Below are 23,134 nucleotides of genomic sequence, written 5' to 3'. Positions count from 1 at the left end.
TGCGCACTGAGCTGCCTGCGCATCTGCGTCTGGCGGGATGTAAACAGCGGCCAGGATGAATGAAGCGAACTCCCGCGGAGAATAAAACGGTTTGCAGTGGATAAAAAGATATTCCAGAGAGGAAGAGCAGTGCTGAGCAATCACTGTCACATCTGTGCACCAGCCACTATTGATGTAGAAGCAGAGACCTCCACCTTTGGACTTACCGGAGAGAGCGGCCTGCCGGTCCGCGCGCAGCAGATGGAAGCCCTCCAGCTTGAGCGCGCAGTCTGGGATGTTCTCACTGAGCCACGACTCATAAACATAAGACACAGGAGGAGGCAAAGTCTCTGTTCATGCTTCTCATCAGGGCCAGTTCGTCAATCTTATTGCCGAGTGAGCGTACATTAGAAAGGAAGATCCCAGGAAGAGCAGTTCGCAGTCCGCGTCTCCTCAAACGCACGAGTGCGCCGGCTCGCTTCCCTCTCTTTCGGCGTCTCGCTTTCCTGGTCAGAGTCAGCAGTAAATCTGCCGCAGATGCGACAAATATTGGAAATAAATCCACAGGCGTTGTAGTCCTGTAGTTAAGGAGCTCTTCTCTGGTGTACGAGTATCCAGAGGAGTGCCCAGACACAGAGAAAATGCACAAAAACAAAACAAAAGTAACGCACTGAAGCACCAGGGCGACCATCCGCGGCGCCATCTTGGTCTACATATGGTCTACATATGAAAAATATTTCACATTTCAACAGTTTATGACAACAAGGAGACAAAAACCAAAAACAAGCAGACACAAACTGATGACTAATAAAAAAAACTACGAGCATGGATGACTGATCTTGTCCTGTGTTAGCAGTTATTATGGCTTTTATCAGGCCGCTGCTGAATACATGTGTGTGAATGGGTGGATGACTGGATGTGTAAAGCGCTTTGGGGTCCTTAGGGACTAGTAAAGCGCTATGCAAATACAGGCCATTTACCATTTACATGAACAGGAAGCACGTCCAGTGTCCTTACGCTTAATTTAAGCTTCTGTGTTGAGCCTACCTGCAACCTGCGAGGGGCATTTGTTTTTTGTTGTTTTTTGTTGCCCTGCAGTTTCACCAACAGAACATTGTCATTCAAGTTGATTTAAAACGATGTGACTACGGTGAAGATTTAACATGTATACACTGCACCTTAGTGGAATAAAATCAGCAACGTCCAGGACTGAACTATGTGGAACCAACAAGTAGCAAAACCTGCAGTTCCGCTGATGGCCACTAGCCAAACCCACAGACTTTCACATTTAAATGACAAATTTACTGCATAAATAAAAAGCCTAGTTTGGTCTCCATAGCTTCTTTAGTCCTTGTTGACTTTAAATCACTACAAATGGATTTGTTGTCATTTCCCTTAGAGGTTTCACTCAGAGCCAAATTATATTTAACCACAGACTTGTTGCCTCTACTGAAAACATCCCCCCTGCAAAGGCCCAGTCTGAACCCATAAACCTCCTACTACTAAAGCTCCTCTGAGGTAAGCGGCAGCAGCAGAAAGTGAAGGTTTATCAGGACTCTTACATTTCTAGAGTAATTATGAGAAGCCAATAAAAACCTAATACCTTGAAAAAAAATGAATCAAACTCATGCACTCACCTTTTAACCACGCCCCCCGACAATACACAACTATAATAATCTGTGCAGATTTAAGGTGGAAATGAACCAGCTTTTTCTTGTCAGTGTGACCTTGCACAGAGAAAGAACTTCAAAGGACTCACTGGGTAAGCAAAACAACACACCCTGATTTCAGGTCAAAGGTCACCGTTTGCTTTCACAGATCAGATATGAAACAGAAGCCGATCCACTCGTGTAACCTGGGCAGATGCGGTAACAAACAATAAACAAACAGTTTCCATGGTTACCCTGGTAGTCCTCCTGCTCCTGCCGCTCGTTGATGTCCAGAGTGAGCTTTTTCATTCTCATGCGCTCCTCCTGCTCGGCCTGCTGCTGGTTGAAGTGATTCGCCGCCAGGTGGGAGGAGAGCGGCACGTTCAGGATCTTATACTGTTCAGGAGAATGAAAGACAGTTTAGCTGGACAAAGGCATTTTTTTATAAGTTCACATTCCGATAATTCAACAGCATTGTTTAAAGTTATCATTTTGTCTCAAATCGTAGATTAATTATTTATGCTTGGATCAGCTTGTAAGTTGCAGAGTGCCCTCTGGTGCATAAACTACGCAACATCAACACTAATAACCTGGCTGAAGGGTGTTTCTCTGGTCTCACCTGTGCTTTTTAAATAGTATTCATCCATCAGATACCGATAGATGTCTCTCCATGTCTATCCGGTATCTGATAGAAGTTGATAGTGACATATCAGCTCAGTCTTTTTGTGTAGGCATCGCTGCTCAGCCCCCCTCAGCTCTGTCAATGTACTGTTGGCAACTTGCAATTTATTGTCCCCAAAGAGAAAGTTTGTTTCAGGACTCAAAGTATAAAGTATAGTAGTATTTCAGTCAGGTTCTAGTAATTACAGCATAGCATTTTTAAAAACTTTTTTTTTTAAAACTAACTAACTAATTAATTAATTAATTACAGTGTAGCATGACTACATGCAAAGTGTATGTAAACTAGAATTCACACCAGACGTCGCGAATACAGGCAGATCTCAACTTAAATTATTTTAACTTCACACTGTATCATGAAAATCCATTCACTGGGATTCTCCTGACGCATGAGAGAATCGAGGAAAGACCGGTCGACTGAAGCAGAGCTTCACCTTCAGACAGATGGAAAACGGTAGAGGGCTCGAAGAAGCGTGCAGAAAGAAAGCTTCTGACAGTCTTTCTGTAGGGTGTACTCTGCGGTTTTCTTTAGGCCAGAAAGTGATTCATCTTGTGAAGTTACAATAGTGTTTGACTGACAGCAGAATTTCTTACTCTCTGAAAACTGATATCAGTCCCTCAACTGGCTGAGCATGAGATTTCTAGAGCTACAGATCTCTCAGACACACCGACAAAGACGCCCTGTGTGCGTTGGCGTTTCTGGCAGCTGTTTTTCAAGCAGGCTGAACGCTGCATGAAACCTCTGTGCACAGGCAAAGTGCTGGACACACCCAGCAGCACAACAACCAGCCTCTGCCCTCAAACCACACATTCCACCACGCAGCGGCTGGCCTTAACGGACGCACGCACGCACACACACACACACGTGTGTGTTTCTGTATGTGTGTTAGGACGCCTGCTGACATACACGCAGTTTTTTCCATCTATAGTGCTGAAACTGTTTCTCTCAGGAAGCCTTACATACATAATGGGCACAGTTAGAGAACACAGAGGGGCATTTAGCAGGAAATTTTCCTCAGAAGGACATGAAGACCAGAAACGGAGCAAAAAGAGACTCATTAGTGTACCAACATCCACCTCAGGGGTGCAAACATGACTCTGAATGATAAAGCTGCTGAATCAACTTCAGACAGAAGCAACATCAACAGTCCTGCAGAAATGCCCTCCCTAGAATAGATAGACACTGAAACTGGCTCAGATAAAGTACACACACACACACACACACAGTCACACACACACACACACACACACACACACACACACACACACACACACACACACACACACACACACACACACACACAGTCAACATTATTAAGCATTCATTTATGCACACCATCTCCTTAAAGAACAACCAGGATGAACTTTAAAATTGTTCATCCTGCAGAGAACAAATTAGCAGAGCTAACAAACACATAGGCTGCTTTTGTGAACTACAGGAGCTACAGTCCTGCACTCTGTGAGTGGCAGCTAAAGGAGATTGTTACTGTAACCTGCAGTTGCAGGAGCGAGAGTGCAGACAGTTTTCACACCTGATCGCTCCACTATTCATCGCCATTACGTGTAAATTCTACTGTTAATGTGGAATATTTTAGAAACCTTAAGTGCAGGACTCAGTGTACCCTGCAGGATCATTCCACAGAAGATCGGCCATTAGCATACTAATCGAGTTACAAACCCTTAGAAGATTATTTTGGCCGAGAAGGGTAGAAGATGAACCCGGTATCAAAATGTGGTTAAAAAAAAGACTTTTCACCTGCAACAAACTGCTGTGACCAGCCTGATTTTTAAAGAAGTGCAATAGCTTGGCACATAGATGCCACCTTACCTGCTGCTTATTGCCTTTGCGAGTCAGCATGACAAACTGCATGGTATCGGAGATGTCCGAGTCTCCCTCACTAATGCATGGCTGTCCCTTCTTCAGCTGACTCTTCAGCTGCAGAGGAATGGCAACATCCAGCTGGTGCACCTTCACCGCCTCGCCACTACGCTGCTGCAGTGACACAACACACAGTGAAGAGTCAGTCTGCGAGGTCTGGATCAAAGCTGAGGAGACCTGTACTACTCTATGTTTTCTTATGTTTGTAAAGTGCTTCTTTTCACTGAGCAAATTCATCATGTCCAGAATATCCCATCATTATCTGGCTTACATCAGCAAGATGGCTACCAATGCCATAAGGCTACCTGGGTTTCAAACTAGCTGTGAGCATGTTCACATAAAAGAGACTAAGAAAAACAGTGTAATAAAGGCCAAAAGCTACAAATCTGCTGTTAAAAGAAAAACGCTGCATGTAGTTATGAAACTGTGCATGCGTTTTTAGTCGTTATTATGATTACACTCATCTCTTTGATGTTTTTAGAATTCAATCAAATATTCAGAGTGCATGTGTGTGTGTGTGTGTGTGTGTGTGTGTGTACGCGCGTGTGCGTTTAAGTCAGTAAAGCCTTTTGCAGCATAAAAAGTACTTCATGGCCAGTGTGGCGGCAGGACGCTATACCTGCAGGTTTTCCAGCATCATCTTGTCCAGAGCCTGAATGAAGTCCTCGTCCTCAGCGCATGCCACGTGCTTCAGCCCGCCGCCACGGATGGTCACCTCCTGCACACACAGGCAGCAAATCAACATCAGCAAAAGCACAAATCTTTAAACCAACAAAATGTATTAAATCTAGATTTATACACAGACATTTCCCATTGCTTACATTGTTCTCCTCGTCAGTCTCGTTCTCCTTGTTGGAGTCGGTCAGGTAATCCGTGTTCTCTTCTTCCTCTTCCTCCCTCTCCTCCTCTTCATTCTCTGACCCTTCCTGTTGGAGAAAAAAACCCCAAAACAAAACAAAAAAAACCAGTCATAGCTATATTTCTGTTTTTGCCATGCAGCTCTCAGGTTTTTTGATCTGCAGCCGGGTGTGCATGAGTGTGCGGCCGTGTTGGATGTGGGGGTATTATCCTAGTTCACCTAATGACCAGGAGAATACTGCGGTGGGTACCTGACCACCATCTTGGAGTTTTGAAACCAGATGTTTCACTTCTGGGCACTGGGCTCCACCACCCTATGCTAGATGCCACTGTTAACTTTAGACTTTAGACTAGGGTTGAATATTTAGCATTTCCTGTAAGTTTGTTCTGTTGCAAGATGGATTTTGTTTGAGGAAGAACGCCAGAATGGGGGAGTCAACACTCACATCCTCTTCCTGTTCGTTCATTTCGCTTTCATTGCCTGACTGCTCTTCGGTCTCTGCGCCTCCCTCTTCATCATCGTCCCCGTCATCATCTTCCTCGTCAAGACCCTCCCCTTCGCTCATGGCACTGGAGCGGCCGTCCTTCTCCATGGCCAGACCTGCACAAGAAAACGTGGAAAGATTCCTCTTTAGGACACGTAAGACTAAAACAATCAGGAGAAATTATATCATAAATGTCTCCGAGCCCAGCCCAGCCTGGGAGAGCAGCTTTACTCAAACAAAGCCCTCAGTTATATATAGAACAAATATTCCAGAGAAAAATTGTTGTGTCTATGAAGCTCGTCACAGAGCATAATTATGCAAGAAAAGGTAACGGCGAAGAAATGAAGTCTGGCAGTGGCGTGGAGTGGAAGATCAGGTCTTGTGTGACTCAAGGACTGAGGAATGTCCGATCCTGGTTGAAGTATGAAAGGTAACAATAGCTCCACTGTTTAGCTTCAGGGGCCTTCATCAATCACTCTCCTCTCCTACATTCCCACACACAAACACATGCTTACTGCTTATCTACCTGCATAAAGGTTTACACACATAAACACAACAGTGATGGAAAGTTGCTGATTACATGTACTTTTATACAGTTTTGAGGTACTTCTGGCTTGTGCTGCTAATCACACCGATGGGGACGTATTAGCAAAGCAGCTGTTAACCTTATCTCTCTCCCATTAATGCCTCTTTGGAGGAATCCGACTCCAAGGAACTACTTTCCCCCCCACTTTTACTCTAAATAACTGAGTACTTTACAGCTCATGTATCTGTACTTTTACTTGAGTACAGGATCTGCGAGGGTGTCCTGCTCTCAGAGGGCGCAGCTGTGGTTTACATTTTTCTCAGCACATTCCAGGTCAACACCTTGAAACTGTTAAACAAAGCTCACGTTGCTGCGCTGTTATCAGGCCGCAGAGTCAGATACACCTGCTGCGCAAACACTTCCTTCTTCCTCCTCTCCAGATATCATCGTCCTGATTGTGTTTTGGTTTTTACATTCCTGAATATTTGTATTGTCTCTGAGCTCAGATTCTGTGTCGTAAAGATTGTAGTTTCGGGGTTCGAGAAAGAGGTGTTAGGGGTTGCAGCTTATTTACACCTCAGTGGTGAATCTTAACCTCCTAAGACCCGAACTCTTTCATGGCATACATTTTTAATTTCTCTTTGCTATTTGGGCTGATTGGGACCTGATGAATATAAAAACAAAGAATTACATGAGAGTGCTAGAAGAGGTGCACAGACAGCACTTGAAAGAAAATCTCTTAATCGTCACATTTCAGACACTCAACAGACAAAATGAACAAAACAAATGAGTGCATGTCACATGTTTTATCAACAGCACACAAATGCATCTTTGGTGAGATCAGATCTCTCAAGGTTATCAGGCTAGATTAAACTGAGGTCCAGAGGAAGTCTGAAACAGTCGTCATTGATTTTAAAAGATCCTTCCTGAAGTCTCTGTAATGAGTGGGAATGCATGTATTCGGCATTTTAAACAATGAATTCAAACCTGCTCGACAGACAAAGCAGAGGCAGAGAGAGGAGTGACACAGCATGCTCGCTTGCCCTCCCACACACTGGGGAATGCTGCTCTGCCAGGACAACGGAGAGCAACCAAACCGGCAACACCAGCTGCTACACCAACGGCGTCATGCTCCACGCACATTAAAGATGATTACTTAGCGTCACCCTCCTACCTAGTTTGACGAGCACCTCTCTCTCCAGGTCGCTGACTTGCTTGATGGCCTCCTCCAGGGAACTGCTGAGCCTCATCTTAGGCCTGAGCAGCTCCAGCGTGTCGCTGATCATGTAGTCGATATCGATGGGGAACGGGTGGTCCTTGGTCCACACGTCCAGGCTCTTTTTCCACCATATGTACCGCTGCAGACACACAACAACATCTCACTTACTTCACCCCTGACCAGAACACCTCCTGAGCAGACCTCACAGGTCTGTCAAACTCAAAACAGTGGCACAGTGATTATACCCAGTAGATTTACAGAAAATATCAGGGTTCCCGAACATAAAGTATAGGCACTTTAGGAGGTTACGTGCCTGGAAGTAGATGAGGAAACAGTCTAGCTTCCTCTTGCTGGAGCCTCGATCGAAGTATTGGCCGCAGGTATCAAGCAGGGTGCAGACCAGGCGGATGCGGAACAAATGCTCTGGGGGGTCCAGAGGGCTGGGACTGCCGTCCTGATTCACGCCGAAGGAGATGAAGGAGAAGAGGGTGCGGAAAATGACGGCCGACTCCACCATGCGGTAGTTGTAGAGCTCGCCCAGGAACTTGGCGCTGCTGATCCGCCGCTGGTTGAACTTGGGCTGGTTGACCTAGGAAGCGAGGGAAGAAGAGGAGATCCTAAATTGAGATGTCCAACAATATAATATAGGATGCTGCAGGGGAGAAGAAAAAGATAATGGAGGGAAATTCTTAAAGCTTTTTGCTGCAGGGCTCAAGACCGCCAACGTCCTGGTTGCTAGGAAAAATGCTTGAATTTCGACTGTTTTGAGGTCAGATGGAGGCCAGATCAGGGTCAAATTGTAAGCATGGCTTCTAAAATATGCAAGTAAGCATTTGCAGCTGTGACACAGGCACGACTGTTTGTGTTCAATTATTTTTTTGTAAAATCACAACCTCAGCCAAGCAAATGGAGTCCGACAACATTCCAACATGTCCTGCAACACGTAGCAGACACAAATGACACAGCAACACAGGTGTCCGCTTCAATCAGCTGCCAGTCAAGCAGATAGCATCGGGGTTTTTTTGATCGTCCTGTCCATTCAATGCTCCTGATCTCACCTCTCCTGCACTAAACGTCCCAAATATATGACAGACGAAGCATGTGCAGCTTCAAGTTACAGCGAGGTTAAAGACGTCCAGAACAGTTATTACAACTCAAAAAAACAAAACAAAACAAAAAAAAACCTCCTCAGATTTTCATTTTGAATTTCCACTTTTTAGTTTTGCAAGTAAAAACATCTTTAGTTTAGTTTTTAGTATTTTTTTTAGATAACTGCAGTTAGTTTGTAGCCTTACATGAACATGAATAATTTCTATCACTCGACTGGAGATCCTTTTTATTTTGTGTGTGTAAGCAAACATCAGGGCCAACTGAAACAGTTTTCCCAACATGTAAAAAAAAAAAGAAAAAAAAGAAAAGAAAATGTAGGAAATAAATACATTCAAGAATATAAAGAACACCCGCTCTTTGGCACTTATTAGTGAAGCATAAATGAAAAAAAGGACTAGATTTCTCAAGAGAAAGCTGAAGAGAAATAATATCGACAGCAAGAAGGAGCAACGTCCTTCTAGCTTCTTCGATATGATATCTGACTGAATGTGACCGGAGTGAAAGTAAACAAGCGAGCTCGAGAGAGAAAAAGAACGCAAGCTTCGCCATGGTCTGATCTTTCCACAGTCTGCAGTTAAATAAAACCTTTTGCACACATTCAGTCTGCTCATTGTCATGGATACCAGAACAAACATTTTGGGTCAGCGTCAGACTGATAATACATTCCAAATGTTGGGCCAGTGCATCCCTAATGGCAATAAATATAGAAATTACTGATCAGAGAATCAAATTACAGTCCTATAAACTACTAAGGGCTCAGTTAAGGATGAAACACAAAAGCATATCTTGTTTTCAGACTTGATTTTGCTTCTTCTTACCTCCATGCCGAGCCGGATGTCCTCCAGGACACCGTCCACCACGTGGATCCCCACGTCCTCCTGGTAGGCCACCAGGCCAGCCAGCAGGTTGGCCACACAGTGGATGCTGTTGTACTTCACGTTCCAGATGTTGACCATGCAGCAGATCAGGTAGCTCTTCACCTCGGGGTCCTGCCATGGCAGCTTGCGCATCTGCCTCAACACCTTCTCTGTGGTGACCTTGGACAGGTCCTTATAGAGCAGTTTGCAGATGTACTCCTGCAGCGGCGGCCTCTTCTTCTTCACCGTCTTCTCCATGGGCGGCGGGTTGCAGTAGTAGTAGGCGTTCTCCACCATGGTTACGTAGCGGGCATCAAGGTGCTGGGCCTGCTTTTTGCGCATCATTTGTTCCTGGAGCACACATGGGACAAAAGTCAGGCTAAAAACCACTCATTTATCTTTATATTCAAATATTTTCTCTGTTTTTGTCCTTTTCTATATCACATTCTAGTTATCTGCTTCAAAGTGGACAGAAGCCCAGCGAAGAGGACCAGTACTGACCAGCAGGACACTGGTGCGCAGGTGAGAGTCGGGGGATCTGAAGAGGAAGCGGCCGCAGGTCTCCAGCAGTGTGCAGGCCATCTCTATGTGATGGTGCGTAAAATCAGACAGCAGCATCTGGAGGAGGAGGAGACATGGACAGAAATCTATAATAGCTAAGCTGGATGTCGTCTCACCGGCTGTGTTGTTATTCTGATGCATGCACACAGCAGAGTGAGCTCTGGAAGCATTTCGTGCTTGTTATCACAGTGAGGATGAAGGTAAGTAAGTTTAGTTTTTCACATCTTCATCTTAATGTGGCATTTTGTTTGGGATCTGATTGGATGAGCAGAGATGTTGCTAAAAGTGTTTGTTTTCTTGTACAGGGATTTAAAGACAAACAGCCTGATGTGACTCAGACAGTGGCTTCTTTCACCCACCTTGAGACACTGAAGTGTGTCTGTCTTCGAGAACATCTTGAACTTGGCCAACTCGCCGATAAATCTGACGGTTTTATTCTTGGTCTCGATGTTGATCTGATCCTTCTTCCGAATCTAGAAACACAGATTCGATTCATAATGTTGGCAAGTGTTTTTAATGCAAACATGATGGAAAAAAGCAAAGTATGACAAATCTATTTAAAACCTGATGTAAGTGAGCAGAGAACCTACATGAAACCTGAAGTCTCCCTTCAGCATGGAGCACAGGTCCTCCGCCACGTCTGACATGCATGGATGCAGCGTCGCCACCAGACGAGAGTAGAAGGGCAGGAGATCCAACCTGCAAGAGGAGAATGACTCAGTGCACCGCTCACAATCACACAATCAGTCATGATGATAGCACCCCCTTGTGGTGATTAAAGGTAAATGCCAAACCAGATGAAACCTACCTCTGTCTGGGGACAGTGAAGAGAGCACGGACAAGCTTCCTCCTGTTAGACTTGGTGTTCATGTTCATGCAGAAGTCCATGGCAGCCTGTAGGAATCACCAGAGATCATAAACCTTTACAAACTATCCAACATCTGGAAGCTCATTGTTTTCCTTGGATCAGTGTGTCTGTCCTCACCTTGTCTATGAGGTCTCTGTTGACACAGTTGGGAAGCTGCTGGATGAAAGCATCCACGATTAGCTTCAGGTGAGACCCCGTGTTAGCTTCCTCGTCCTCTTGTTCTGCACAGACAGAAACAAATGTTCACTTTGTATGCAGTTCAAATGAAACCAATGCAATGTGTATGTTCCACTTATTGTTCATAGTTTTGTCTATACAAGGATTTCTGCACCATTTTAAAAACTCAAAGTATTAGGCCACATCTCTTAATCTCTGAATTAAGATATTTTTAGTCCTATATCCATGCAGTCTTCCTTTTTGTGAAACAAAAAAAAGAGGATGCCACTACTGCAACTAGTCAGTTCATAAGATTTCTTACCTCCTAGATATTACAAAATCAACTGTAAGTCAGCGCTGCTTCTGTGAATCAACTGCCCCCATCTCATCCTGTTGCCATCATCCTCCTGTCACACCAACCCTTGTACGTCCTCCTTCACTACATCCATCCTTCCTCTCTAATCTTCTTTTCCTTCTGCAGCTTCTTTTCCTTCTTGTCCTCTGCAGCTCCATCTTCATCATCCTTTATCTGATATATCCACCAACCCTCCTCTGCACATGTCCAAACCACCTCTCTGTCCACTGTTACACTTCTGACCCAAGCATTAGGTAAATTCATACATTCCAAGCTGTAGAACCTACTCGCAGAAGACCCAGTAAATCTCACAGACTGCATAAAAGATGGAGTAGGTGCCATCTAGTGGTCTACAAAAAAACAAAGCCAATACTTGAGTGACTTAAGCCTGCATTTCTTCTAAAGGCCAGCAGAGAGCGCTTCTGCGAGCTGTTGAAGAAGCTGGCTGTATCCCAATTCAGGGTCTGCAGCCTTAAAGGCCGCATTTTAAGGCCGATTACGTCACCGCGACGCGACGAAGGCTGTCCCAATTCGAAGGCTGCTCGAAATGCGGCCCTCAAATGCGTCCTTCATTTCCCTGAATTTTAAGGACGTGGCGGTGTAGACTTAGTGGGCCAACATATCCCAGAATGCATAGCGCGGCGATGGGTGTGGATAATTTTGCCGAAAAAAACGGCGGACGAGGGGCGCTCGAAGAGTAAACTTTAAGTAAGTACTGAATATTATGTCACTTATTTATGTGCAAATGTTTAATAACGAAGAACATTAAAACATTACTGTTGGCCACATGTCGGCAAAGTTATGTGACATTAGTGACGTTTGTACAAACTTGTTTTTAAAGCCTTTACTTTAAAATATACACCATTCAATAGCTGAACTTAATCTTACAGAGAATGATCAAAGGTCATGTAGAAACAAACAAACTAATGAACAAAAGATTTTCTCCTTCATTTCTGTCAAACAATGCTGTATGTAACGTTTCCAGCTGTTAGTATCATGGTTGCTAGGCAACCTGGGCAGCGCAACGGAGGCTAGACCGTCCCATTTCACAAGCCTCGCACTTCCGGCCTTAGCGGTCTTTAAGTACGCGGCCCTTGTGGACCGTTAAGGCTGCGTACTTTAAGGCTGAATTGGGATACAGCCATTGTATAGACGTTTATGATGAAGCAGCCTTTGGCTCCTCTGATCTTTGACCTCAGTAACCATTTTCCTGATGAGTTTATGGGCTAGTTTTAAGTCCTATTGTTCATTTAGTAAATTATAGTCCAATCAGATTAAAGGACAAACCGGTGTATTTTCATTGGCTAACTTGTGATTAAACACTGTCAGCCAATGAGCATGCAGTAACACATCATCATAGAAGTAGTACAGTAGCTGTTTTCTGGAAAATCCTGTTTACCTTGTTCATCGAGCAGTTTTTTGGCCAGCTCTTCATTTTCCACCTCGTCTGAGCCCTCTAGTTCAAGAGGTTCATCTGTGATGTCCAGAGCCTCGAGCTCCAGCTCCAGCTCCTCTGTTGTGCTGCCCGCATCCTTCCCCTCTCTGCCATCTGAACCCAACAGCAGCACGGTCAAGACAAAGTACACAAATCTCTTCCTTTTTTGTAAGCATGGGTGTTTTATAACATACCTTTGGCATCCTCCTTCTCTTTGCCCTGACTGCTCTTCTCGTTGTCCTTAAAGAGGATGGCGGGCACAAATGCCTTCAAGTCCACCAAGTTCTCATAGAAGTTACGAGCGTCTTCGTCTTCCCAGATCCCTCCTTCCAGGTCATACTCTCCAGGCTTCCCGGGGGTGAAGATGTCGATCCCGGGGCCATGCTCTGTGACAGCAGAGCCATGATAATATCAGATATTAACAAAAAATTGACAGGGTATAATATGAGGAAGAAAAAAAAATGTGAGGCCACACACCCTCCTGCACAGTCTTGTCCTGAGGCAGCTCGGGCATGTTTTCATCCAGCAGATCAGCCAGAGACTGAGTGTTGGCCAGCAGCTTCTGGTAGGAAGTGGCAAATTCCTCGTACTGCTTGTGTCGGTCCTCGCTCAACTCTCCTTTGGAATGCAAGATCCGCCTGAAGAGGACAAAAAGTTAGGTATGCTCAAACAATCACGCAGTGGTTTCCCGTAACAGCTGAACCTCACCTGTTCTGTCTCTCAATGTTCTGCAGCTCCCGGTGGTCCTTCTTCAGGTGTTTGGTGAGTGATGTGAAGTATTCCCGCAGAAGATTCTGGAAGGGCTGCTGCTTCTCACTGCTGATGATCTCGCTGGGAGGGAAAGCCAAGCCAAACTTCTCGGCCGCCAGTTTCACCTTGCGGGGCACCAGCCCAGCAATGTCGTCCCCGCAGTGCTTACAGAAGCTGATCACCACGGAAACATGGGTGTGCGTCTCGCGGTCAGCCCCAATTATGTTTTTCAGCTGCTCGTAAATGAGCGAGAGACCCTCTTTGTCTGTGAAGAGACCGACGATGGTGAGCTCGGCGATGAAGCGGAGGTCTGTGCGCAGCTTGCTTACGTTGGGTGCCTTCTCCTCCTTCCTGGCTTCAAAGTGCTTCTTCCAGGCCTGCAAGAGCAACGGGGCAAACTCGGCGTACCTCTGGTGGAAGAGCGAGCACAGATGGACCGCGCAGCCGACATCTGAGATCTTCAGCTTCGCTTCCACAACGGAGCTCACAGCCTCACCGATGTACTTGCTGAGGTTGAGTGAGGCAAAGTCGTTGGAGAGTGAGTCTCGCTGCTGCTCGGTCAGCGTGCGCAGCTTCTTCACGAAGGCGGTGTTCTTTTTAAGGCTCGAGTCCAGGCGGCTAAAGAAGGCCTCTTCAGGACGACCCTCCTGGGCATTCTGGTTCTTGCTGCGCAGTTCCTTCCTACACTGATGGCGCTCCCATGCCTCCTGGTACAGCTGATGCCCCTCCTCCTTCTCCCTGTAGAGATGGGGTGACCCGCAGAAAGAGGCGTGATTAAAGAAAGATAGTAAAACCAGTGCAGTTGTTTCGGGTGCTACAGTGGCCCTAAGACTAACATCAGGGGTTCAGATGGATGGTGGTGATCAACTCTGGCTCTGCGAAAAGTCAAGTCAAACATATACACGCTGGACCAGCAGACACATCACTTCCTCTTATGTTTATTTCTTAAATGAAGGTCATGCTGACATCAACATGCTTTTAAAACATAAAAACACATGTTCTTGTATCAGGTTTTTAAAAGTAGGAGACACAAAAGAAAACTTTCATCTGCACACAGTGTATGACAAACTTTTAACTTAAGGTTTAAGTGGCTGAGCTTTATCACATTTTTTACATGTTACTGTATTAAGTATTTTACACAAAGGCCACATGGAGATATTCAAATAAACTCACCTGATCAGCTTGCATTTGAACTCAACTACAGCCATTTTAGGGAATCTAGAAATTTTGTGTAGTTCATTTATTACATGCAAATTTACAGCTTTTAAACCCAACAGATTAAACTGTGCACAAGCAGATGAAGCACTGATGTGGAGAGGTTTTGTATTTCTAGTACATTAGGATCCCATTAAAGATCATCTTTGAATTCAAATTTATTAATGCTAAATTAGAAAAACTACAGAGATTCATCTTGGGATAAAGATGTAGGTCAAACCGCCATTTTATCAGCTCTTATGTAGCCAAATCTCCATTTTATTGTGAATTTTAGTGCAGTGTATTATTCTACAGACTTTAAAAACAAGTCTTTGTATGCCTTCCCCACTCTTATTATGCTTATATACTAATGAGCCTCAGCATAACCACTGACCAAAATTTGTGCTGGATTTTGACGATAATGTTGTTCTTCTATATGATGTGGACCAAGACCACAGCCCTGCGCTTGGCAGATTTGTTAACATTGGTGTGTCCACACCTTCCTCCAATAAGTGTGGCTAAGATTAAGTAAGCGGTAGAATTGATCTAAATGGCATTTTAAACATTGCTAAAATCGCTATTAACTCAGAATTTAACAATCAAGATGACTTACTTGAGGAGGGCAGCCTCCTCCTCACGTTGTCTTTTGGCTTCCTCCTCTTTAAGCTTCCTCTCCTGCTCCTCTTGCTGCCTTTTCTCTTCCTCTTCCTTCTTCTTCTGCTCCTCCTCTGCCTTCAGTTTTTCCTCCTCTTTCTTCTTCCGCTCCTTCTCCTCCTTCTTTTTCTTTTCTTCCTCCAGCCGCTTCCTCTTCTCCTCCTTGCCGCAGTCTTTTTTGCCGCTCATTTTGGCCTCGTCTTTGGCCTTGTCCCGAGCAGATGCCGGCCTCCTCTCAGCCTCCCTGTCCTTCTCCTTTTCCTTGTTGCTGAAGGTGCAAACATCTTTCTCATCCATGTTTACTGAGCGCTTGCGTTCAGCAGGCATACTGAGGAAGGACAACGAGAAAAGCTTAATGGCAATAGATGCTGCTGTATAAGTTAAAGAATCATACAACAATCTGTGCTTTTTTGAAAATATTACCATCAGCCTCTTATTAAAATTAAAATATTAATTATCAGCTTTGTTATTAAATATTCTGATTTCCTTTGATTCTATTCGACCATCCAATTTAAGAAAAAACCCTCAGGAGGGTATGGAACTTGTTGTCCAAAATCCTCAAATCAACAAACCAACCATTTACGATCAAACAAACTCAGCTTATATGGGTCCAAGTTACATTTACACCGAATAATACAGTCAAGTATAAAAACATTTATACTTTTAATTTTTTTTTTTTTTACATGCACATTCCACTGACACTGTGACATACAGTGCTGTACTTTGCAGCTGAGTTTCATTCCTGATGTTACTGAGGTAATAAGCTGCACATATAACATCTATCTGCAGATAATAGTGCACTTATAACATACTGTAAATAAGAGAATACATGAAAATATGGCACCTGCATTTTAAATTGAAACTCTGATAATAACCTGCTCCCAACACAGTGATGTGTTCAGCATCAGTTACCATGGTGATTTAGCCAACTAAAAAGAGAGACACTGAAACCTATGATTTGAATCTCAAGACAGCTCACTAAACCATTCATCTCACTTCAGAGTACACCCCTCTGGACTCTCACTGTGGGTGGGGCTGCAGGTACACTCAATAGCAGTGAACTAAGTGAGGAAACGACGTACAGTATCTCACAAGTACACCCCTCACATTTTTGTAAAGATTTTATTATATTTTTCCATGGGACAACATGAAAAATCATGTCTGTTCTGTTTGTAAAAACTTAAAAGTTAAAAATAACAATTTAAATCAAATAAATAAATAATAATCAAGTGGACCACTTGGAAAAATAAATCCTTTGGGCATTTCTTTTGGCCTTCAGACAATAATTCTGATTGTTACAGTGCTCAACGGAACATTCAAAAAAATAAATGAATCAATTGGGCCAGTTTCATTTACTCACTTTTGTTGGCAGCGGTTTAGGCAATAATGGGTGTGGGTTGAGTTATTTAGAGATGACAGCAAATTTACACTGTTGTACAAGCTGTACACTCACTTCTTTATATTGTATCAAAGTGTCATTTCTTCAACGTTGGCCCATGAAAAGACATAAGAACATATTTACAAAAATTTAAGGGGCAGACAGATACATCTATATCAATTCATTTTGAAGATGTTTTGAAACAAATCAAAAATAAGTAACTAAAATTAAACATGCACACAGACTATCGTTGTACTGCTGTGTGTGAACCGCACAGATAAGCCCAACGATTTCCTGTTTACCTGACACATTAAAACAAATTCAGGATTGATATAATCTAAAAGTCACGTCTAAAGTCTCCAGACACAAAATGGAGGAAGGGTCATCGTGATGAGATGTCATAAGGGCCTAAAATAAAAAAAAATAATTCAGTTTAATCAAACATTCAGACAGAAACTCCACGTAAACACGGCTGAACGGGCCCTGCAGGTGAGCAGGTAAATCAAGCGAGAAGCTCCTTAAAGCTGACACCTGTCCGCGCGTGTAAACGCCGTTTGGTTCGTGCACGTTTTTAAAAAAGAAGAGATTGACATTAAACGTGTAATGCTGTTCCACTGTAAACGCTACGTTCAACAGAATCAACCTTTTGGGGTTGAACTTGTAATGTTAAAGTCAGCGTGACAGCCGCCCACGCAGACTCCGCCTGTTATCCGCCAAACCTGCGTCAGCCTCCTCCGCGTGAACAGCTTAGCAGAAGCTTCACTTTAAAAGACAAGGAGAAAGCCGCGTTCACAGCGCCCAGCAGACGCTGCGACGTTTTTAAACGAACAAACAAATTTATAACAAAAAAGAGCTAGTGTTAGCACGGCTAGCGAGTTTAGCTCAAATGGACTTAGCGAAAACAGGCACAAACAAACGCTTAGACAGCGCAAAACTGACAGACAGTAATTACAACGCAAATTTACAAACATACAGCAAGCACTCCCTGTTTAGAGAAGCCTAGTTTCTTCTAAATAATATGTAAAGATGAGCGGGGTTACCTGTTAGCCGTAGCAAAACAAACATCGGTTCATCCGTGCTGGTTTCCGGGTGAACAGCATCAGGACCCTCTCGTTTTGGAGTTCCAAATTATGCCTGATTAAAAATGTATAAGTTACCTTACATTTTCTCCGATACATGAGAGCATTTTTATTCTGGGCTTTCTAAACGATTACCTTAACAATTTAATCTTCAAAGACGTGAATAATATTGTATTATATATTAAAATTATTGTCTCCCCAACAGCCAGCATTCCAGACTACTAACAGGTCAGACAATGGCTGTATCCCAATTCAGGGTCTGCAGCCTTAAAGTACGCAGCCTTAACGGTCCATAGGACAATCTTAAATAAGTGGTTACAAAGAGACATCACAATTTTTGGAAGAATATTATTAACCAAAATGGATAGTTTATCTAGATTTATATATCCAGCTTACTCTTTATCAATATCAAATAAAGTTATTAAAATAATTAATAGCATGAATTTAAATTTTATTTGGAGAAATAAGTGCCAATATATATCTAAAGATGATTTGGTTAAACCATACATTGAAGGCGGTGGAAACGCAATTGATTTTGATATAATGAATGGTGTTTTGAAACTTAAATGGTTAAAATCCTTCCTAAATAATCCACACTCCATTTGGATTTTATACCAAGTAAGGTCTTTAACACACTGGGGGGTATCGATTTTCTCCTAAAATGTGACTTTGAAATTACTAAGCTACCTGTTAAACTCTCTGAATTCCATAAACAGGTCCTTCTTTATTGGAAAATGTTATTTAAACATAATTTCACTCCACATAATAGCCCAATTTGGAACAATAGATATATACTGATGAACAGAAAATCTATTTTTATTCAAGATTGGTTATCAAAAGGTGTTTGGGCAATTGCCCATTTTGTAGATGAGGAAGGACATGTTCTAGGACATCAAGATTTTTGCCAAAAGTTTAATATCCAATGTTCTAAAAGTAAATTTAATCGGGTTATAAAATCCATTCCATTGTCACTTAAAAACATAGTTGTAAATGATATAATATATTCTGACATCTCCCCCAAGTTAAGGCAATTATATATAGATCGCATTCGATTTTGTGATGCTAAATGCAATAATAAGTTTCTAAGATCTTCATTAAGGAGTCTTTATTCTCCAAATTTACTTAGACGTAATTACATATTAAAAGATTTCCAAAGGGAAGAAATTGAAAAAATAAGAACTGATTATATCACCTTCCCTATCCCTCCTAAAGGGAAAGAAGTCCAATTTAAAATCTTGAACAAAATTTACCCGACAAATAGACTCCTTGGTGATAGATTCAAAATAGAAACGGGTAATTGTGTATTTTGTGAAACAGAAGAGGAGGATTTGGACCATCTATTCTTTTTGTGCAATTTTATACAAATATTTTGGTTGGATTTTCATACCTGGCTTTATTCCAGTGGGATTCAAATTACCCTATTTACCTTAAATATGATAATGTTTGGAGTGTTTTTGAAAGAAAAGAAAACTAATTATGGTGTTAATATGTTATTAATCATGTGCAAGCAATTTATACATAAATGTCGTTTTCTTAAGACTAAACCAACACTAGCTTACTGGAAAAACGACTTAAACCTGTTGGTTAAATCTTTGACCTTAGTTAAAAAATAAAAAGGCTGCTTTTTTTGTTTCCTTTGTGGAAGATTTTGATTTAGTAAGTTAATAATCTGTTAAGTTATGTGACCCCATCTTTATATTTTCTTTTTCCTATGTATGAAAGTTGTTAATATGTAAGGAATGTTTATTCTCTGAATCTGTAATATATGGTGCATTTTGTTTGTATGTTAATATTACTAAAAAAAAAAAAAAAAAAAGCCTTAACGGTCCACAAGGGCCGCGTTCTTAAAGACCGCTAAGGCCGGAAATGCGAGGCTTGTGAAATGGGACGGTCTAGCCTCCGTTGCGCTGCCCAGGTTGCCTAGCAACCATGATACTAACAGCTGGAAACGTTACATACAGCATTGTTTGACAGAAATGCAGGAGAAAATCTTTTGTTCATTTGTTTGTTTGTTTCTACATAAGCTTTGATCATTCTCTGTAAGATTAAGCTCAGCTATTGAATGGTGTATATTTTAAAGTAAAGGCTTTAAAAACAAGTTTGTACAAACGTCACTAATGTCACATAACTTTGCCGACATGTGGCCAACAGTAATGTTTTCATGTTCTTCGTTATTAAACATTTGCACATAAATAAGTGACATAATATTCAGTACTTACTTAAAGTTTACTCTTCGAGCGCCCCTCGTCCGCCGTTTTTTTCGGCAAAATTATCCACACCCATCGCCGCGCTATGCATTCTGGGATATGTTGGGCCCCTAAGTCTACACCGCCACGTCCTTAAAATTCAGGGAAATGAAGGACGCATTTGAGGGCCGCATTTCGAGCAGCCTTCGAATTGGGACAGCCTTCGTCGCGTCGCAGTGACGTAATCGGCCTTAAAATGCGGCCTTTAAGGCTGCAGACCCTGAATTGGGATACAGCCTATATATACATATGTATGTATGTATGTATGTGTATATATATATATATATATATATATATATAGCTATATATATAGGATCGCAAGTTCGATTCCTGCCTGGGGCGTCTGTATCCAGTAAGGGTCCTAAGGCTAGACCCCCTATGCTAAGCGAGCCTACCGCAGACATGAGCGAGACAGATAAATATGAAGGCGTGCCGGCTCGGACGTCGCCCGGATCAACAAGGTCCGCGTCAGGTGTTGAGGAACCAGGGCACCCTGACGAAAAGTGGGCTACTGGAACAATCGGTGGGCAAGAGACGAAAACAGGGCGTTGTTGGAATGCTACTACGCAAGTAACCCCGGCGGAAGGGGCTACATGAATAGGATGAGGGACCTATGGATTCTTCGATACCCAACATCCACAATGACGGCGAAACAACTAGTAGCTCAGTGTTCCAACATTCGAAAGAAGGGACTGCTCTCACAGCTAGAGATTGACGAGGTACAACACAAATGCTACGGCAAGGAGGAGTCAGGACGCCAGGTCAGGGGGGGAGATATCATCACCCCCACCCCCACTGCTGTTCTGCATAGGCCTGAACCCCCTCAGTGAGATCATTAACAAGACTGGCTACGGATACCGACTACGGAACGGAGCAGTTGTCAGCCACCTCCTGTACATGGATGACATCAAACTGTATGCCAAGAGTGAACGAGACATCGATTCACTGATCCACACTACCAGGCTATACAGCAATGACATTGGAATGTCGTTCGGACTGGAGAAGTGTAGTCGGATGGTAACAAAGAGAGGGAAGGTAGTCAGAACTGAGGGGATTGAACTACCAGAAGGCAACATTGCAGACATAGAGGACAGTTACAAGTACCTGGGGATCCCGCAGGCAAATGGGAACCATGAAGAGGCCGCTAGAAAGGCTGCAACCACCAAGTACCTGCAGAGGGTCAGGCAAGTCCTGAGGAGTCAGCTGAATGGTAAGAACAAGATCCGGGCCATCAACACGTACGCCCTGCCCAAGAAAGAGGAGGGAGACGAGGAACCATCATGGAAGGACAGGCCCCTGCACGGTATGTACCACCGGCAGATAGAGGAGGTGGCTGATATCCAGAAATCCTGAGGCACTAATCATGGCAGCACAAGAACAAGCTCTGAGTACAAGATCCATAGAGGCTGGGGTCTATCACACCAGGCAATACCTCAGGTGCAGGCTGTGTAAAGATGCCCCAGAGACAATCCAGCACATAACAGCAGGGTGCAAGATGCTAGCAGGCAAGGCATACATGGAACGCCATAACCAAGTGGCCGGCATAGTGTACAGGAACATCTGTGCCGAGTATAACCTGGAAGTCCCGAGGTCAAAATGGGAGATGCCCCCAAGGGTGGTGCAGAATGACCGAGCTAAGATCCTGTGGGACTTCCAGATACAGACGGACAAAATGGTGGTGGCTAACCAACCGGACATAGTGGTGGTAGACAAACAGAAGAAGACGGCCGTAGTGATCGATGTAGCGGTTCCGAATGACAGCAATATCAGGAAGAAGGAACACGAGAAGCTGGAGAAATACCAAGGGCTCAGAGAAGAGCTCGAGAGGATGTGGAGGGTGAAGGTAACGGTGGTCCCCGTGGTAATCGGAGCACTAGGTGCAGTGACTCCCAAGCTAGGCGAGTGGCTCCAGCAGATCCCGGGAATAACATCGGAGATCTCTGTCCAGAAGAGCGCAGTCCTGGGAACAGCTAAGATACTGCGCAGGCCTCAAGCTCCCAGGCCTCTGGTAGAGGACCCGAGCTTGAAGGATAGACCGCCCGCAGGGGCGTGCTGAGTGTTTTTTTTAATTTTTATATATATATATATATATATATATATATATATATATATATATGCAACCATCCAAAGCAACCGACAGTGCACGAAAGAGGGAAGAAGACAGGGTGGAGTGGTTAGCACTGAGACAGACTGACTCCCGTCCTATGGTAGCAACCCTCAACCGGATAAGCAGAAGAGAATGGATGTATGGTTTAGAAGACGGTGGCAGATACAACAAGACAGACAACAAGGCTGAAGTACTTTTCCCAAGTATTCACAGAATTCAGACAGCTCTTATTGTGGCTGCGCTTCAGGGACACTTCACTCAGTTAGAAACTTTCCCAAGAGAAATGAACTATTCAGCTGTGGCTCTAGTTCTGCCTTTCCCTCTTTTCCACTTTCTCTCATTGTGCTTTTCACAAGTCTCTGATTCCTCTTGTGATTTTAGCAGTATGTATTTCATCAGCTTTTAAAGCTAACTTTTCCTTTTATTTTTATTCGGCCTCCCAGAGCCTGCATTTTAGTCCTCTCTTCCCAAAAATAACACTTCTGAATACCATCTATACATACCCACAGTGGTAGCAGCAGGATGCCCGCAGTATGCAGTTTAATAACAGTTCTCGGGTTTTGCTCATTCCTCAGAGAGTAGAGATTTATTTAAACACACTCTTTCCACTTGTTCATTCATCTGAAATTCCCTCCTGGCACAGCCTTGCTGTGTGTGTGTGTATGTTACAATTGCAGCTTTATTGGCACGGTATGAACGAGGCACACATGCATGTGAGGGGAAACCCAGGGACGCTCCACAGCGAAGCCATTCACTGGAGAACTCCACTTAGGTGTGGTTATATTATAACATGCTTATTACAGATGACAACCGTGTGCTTTTTTACGATGTCATGTCTGGACGATTAATGATGAAAATGCTGCCCTTCCTAAAGAGGGTGTTTAAACCATTCTGCTAACTTCCAACTCCATATTTTACAGACATGCAAAGCTACTGCTGTAAAGCTCAAACTCAGTTCATCCTCACCCTTTAAACCAACTCTCTTCTCATTGGCTGCCTCCAATACACAGGTTTGAACAGCAGGTGCGTAGAGGTTCTGTGCACAAGATGTCTGTTTATGCAACATTCCTTCTTGCTTAATACAAAGTGAAGAGTAGATAAGACTGCATGT

The 23,134-nt window shown here is 43.5% G+C and overlaps 1 protein-coding gene and 1 long non-coding RNA gene across 8 annotated transcripts in view; one reads left to right on the top strand and one right to left on the bottom strand.

Moving 5' to 3' along the window:
- Nucleotides 1-19,919, bottom strand: part of upf2 (UPF2 regulator of nonsense mediated mRNA decay) — a 27,153-nt gene extending 7,234 nt beyond the window's left edge. For 4 of the 7 annotated variants that reach the window (XM_026146141.1, XM_026146142.1, XM_026146137.1 and 1 more), the window contains exons 1-20: nt 19,890-19,919; nt 17,632-17,725; nt 15,173-15,541; nt 13,324-14,103; nt 13,093-13,253; nt 12,810-13,001; nt 12,580-12,729; nt 10,787-10,890; nt 10,610-10,695; nt 10,392-10,500; nt 10,161-10,274; nt 9,742-9,858; nt 9,202-9,591; nt 7,587-7,862; nt 7,229-7,412; nt 5,490-5,644; nt 5,007-5,111; nt 4,805-4,903; nt 4,135-4,299; nt 1,883-2,024 (exon numbers count right to left, since the gene is read on the bottom strand). In XM_026146141.1, coding sequence (XP_026001926.1) covers nt 1,883-2,024; nt 4,135-4,299; nt 4,805-4,903; nt 5,007-5,111; nt 5,490-5,644; nt 7,229-7,412; nt 7,587-7,862; nt 9,202-9,591; nt 9,742-9,858; nt 10,161-10,274; nt 10,392-10,500; nt 10,610-10,695; nt 10,787-10,890; nt 12,580-12,729; nt 12,810-13,001; nt 13,093-13,253; nt 13,324-14,103; nt 15,173-15,540 — 3,697 coding nt within the window. In that variant the 5' untranslated portion in view covers nt 15,541; nt 17,632-17,725; nt 19,890-19,919. The other 3 variants (XM_026146138.1, XM_026146140.1, XM_026146139.1) reach the window with 3 other exon arrangements.
- On the top strand, nt 16,894-23,134 carry LOC113008619 (uncharacterized). The gene is made up of 3 exons (XR_003270050.1): nt 16,894-17,088; nt 22,667-22,795; nt 22,944-23,134. It is a non-coding gene; the product is annotated as an uncharacterized LOC113008619 (long non-coding RNA).

The sequence above is a fragment of the Astatotilapia calliptera genome, chromosome 17, assembly GCF_900246225.1.
Source record: "Astatotilapia calliptera chromosome 17, fAstCal1.2, whole genome shotgun sequence".
NCBI lineage: Eukaryota > Metazoa > Chordata > Actinopteri > Cichliformes > Cichlidae > Astatotilapia > Astatotilapia calliptera.
This window is presented reverse-complemented; position numbering and strand designations above follow the sequence as displayed.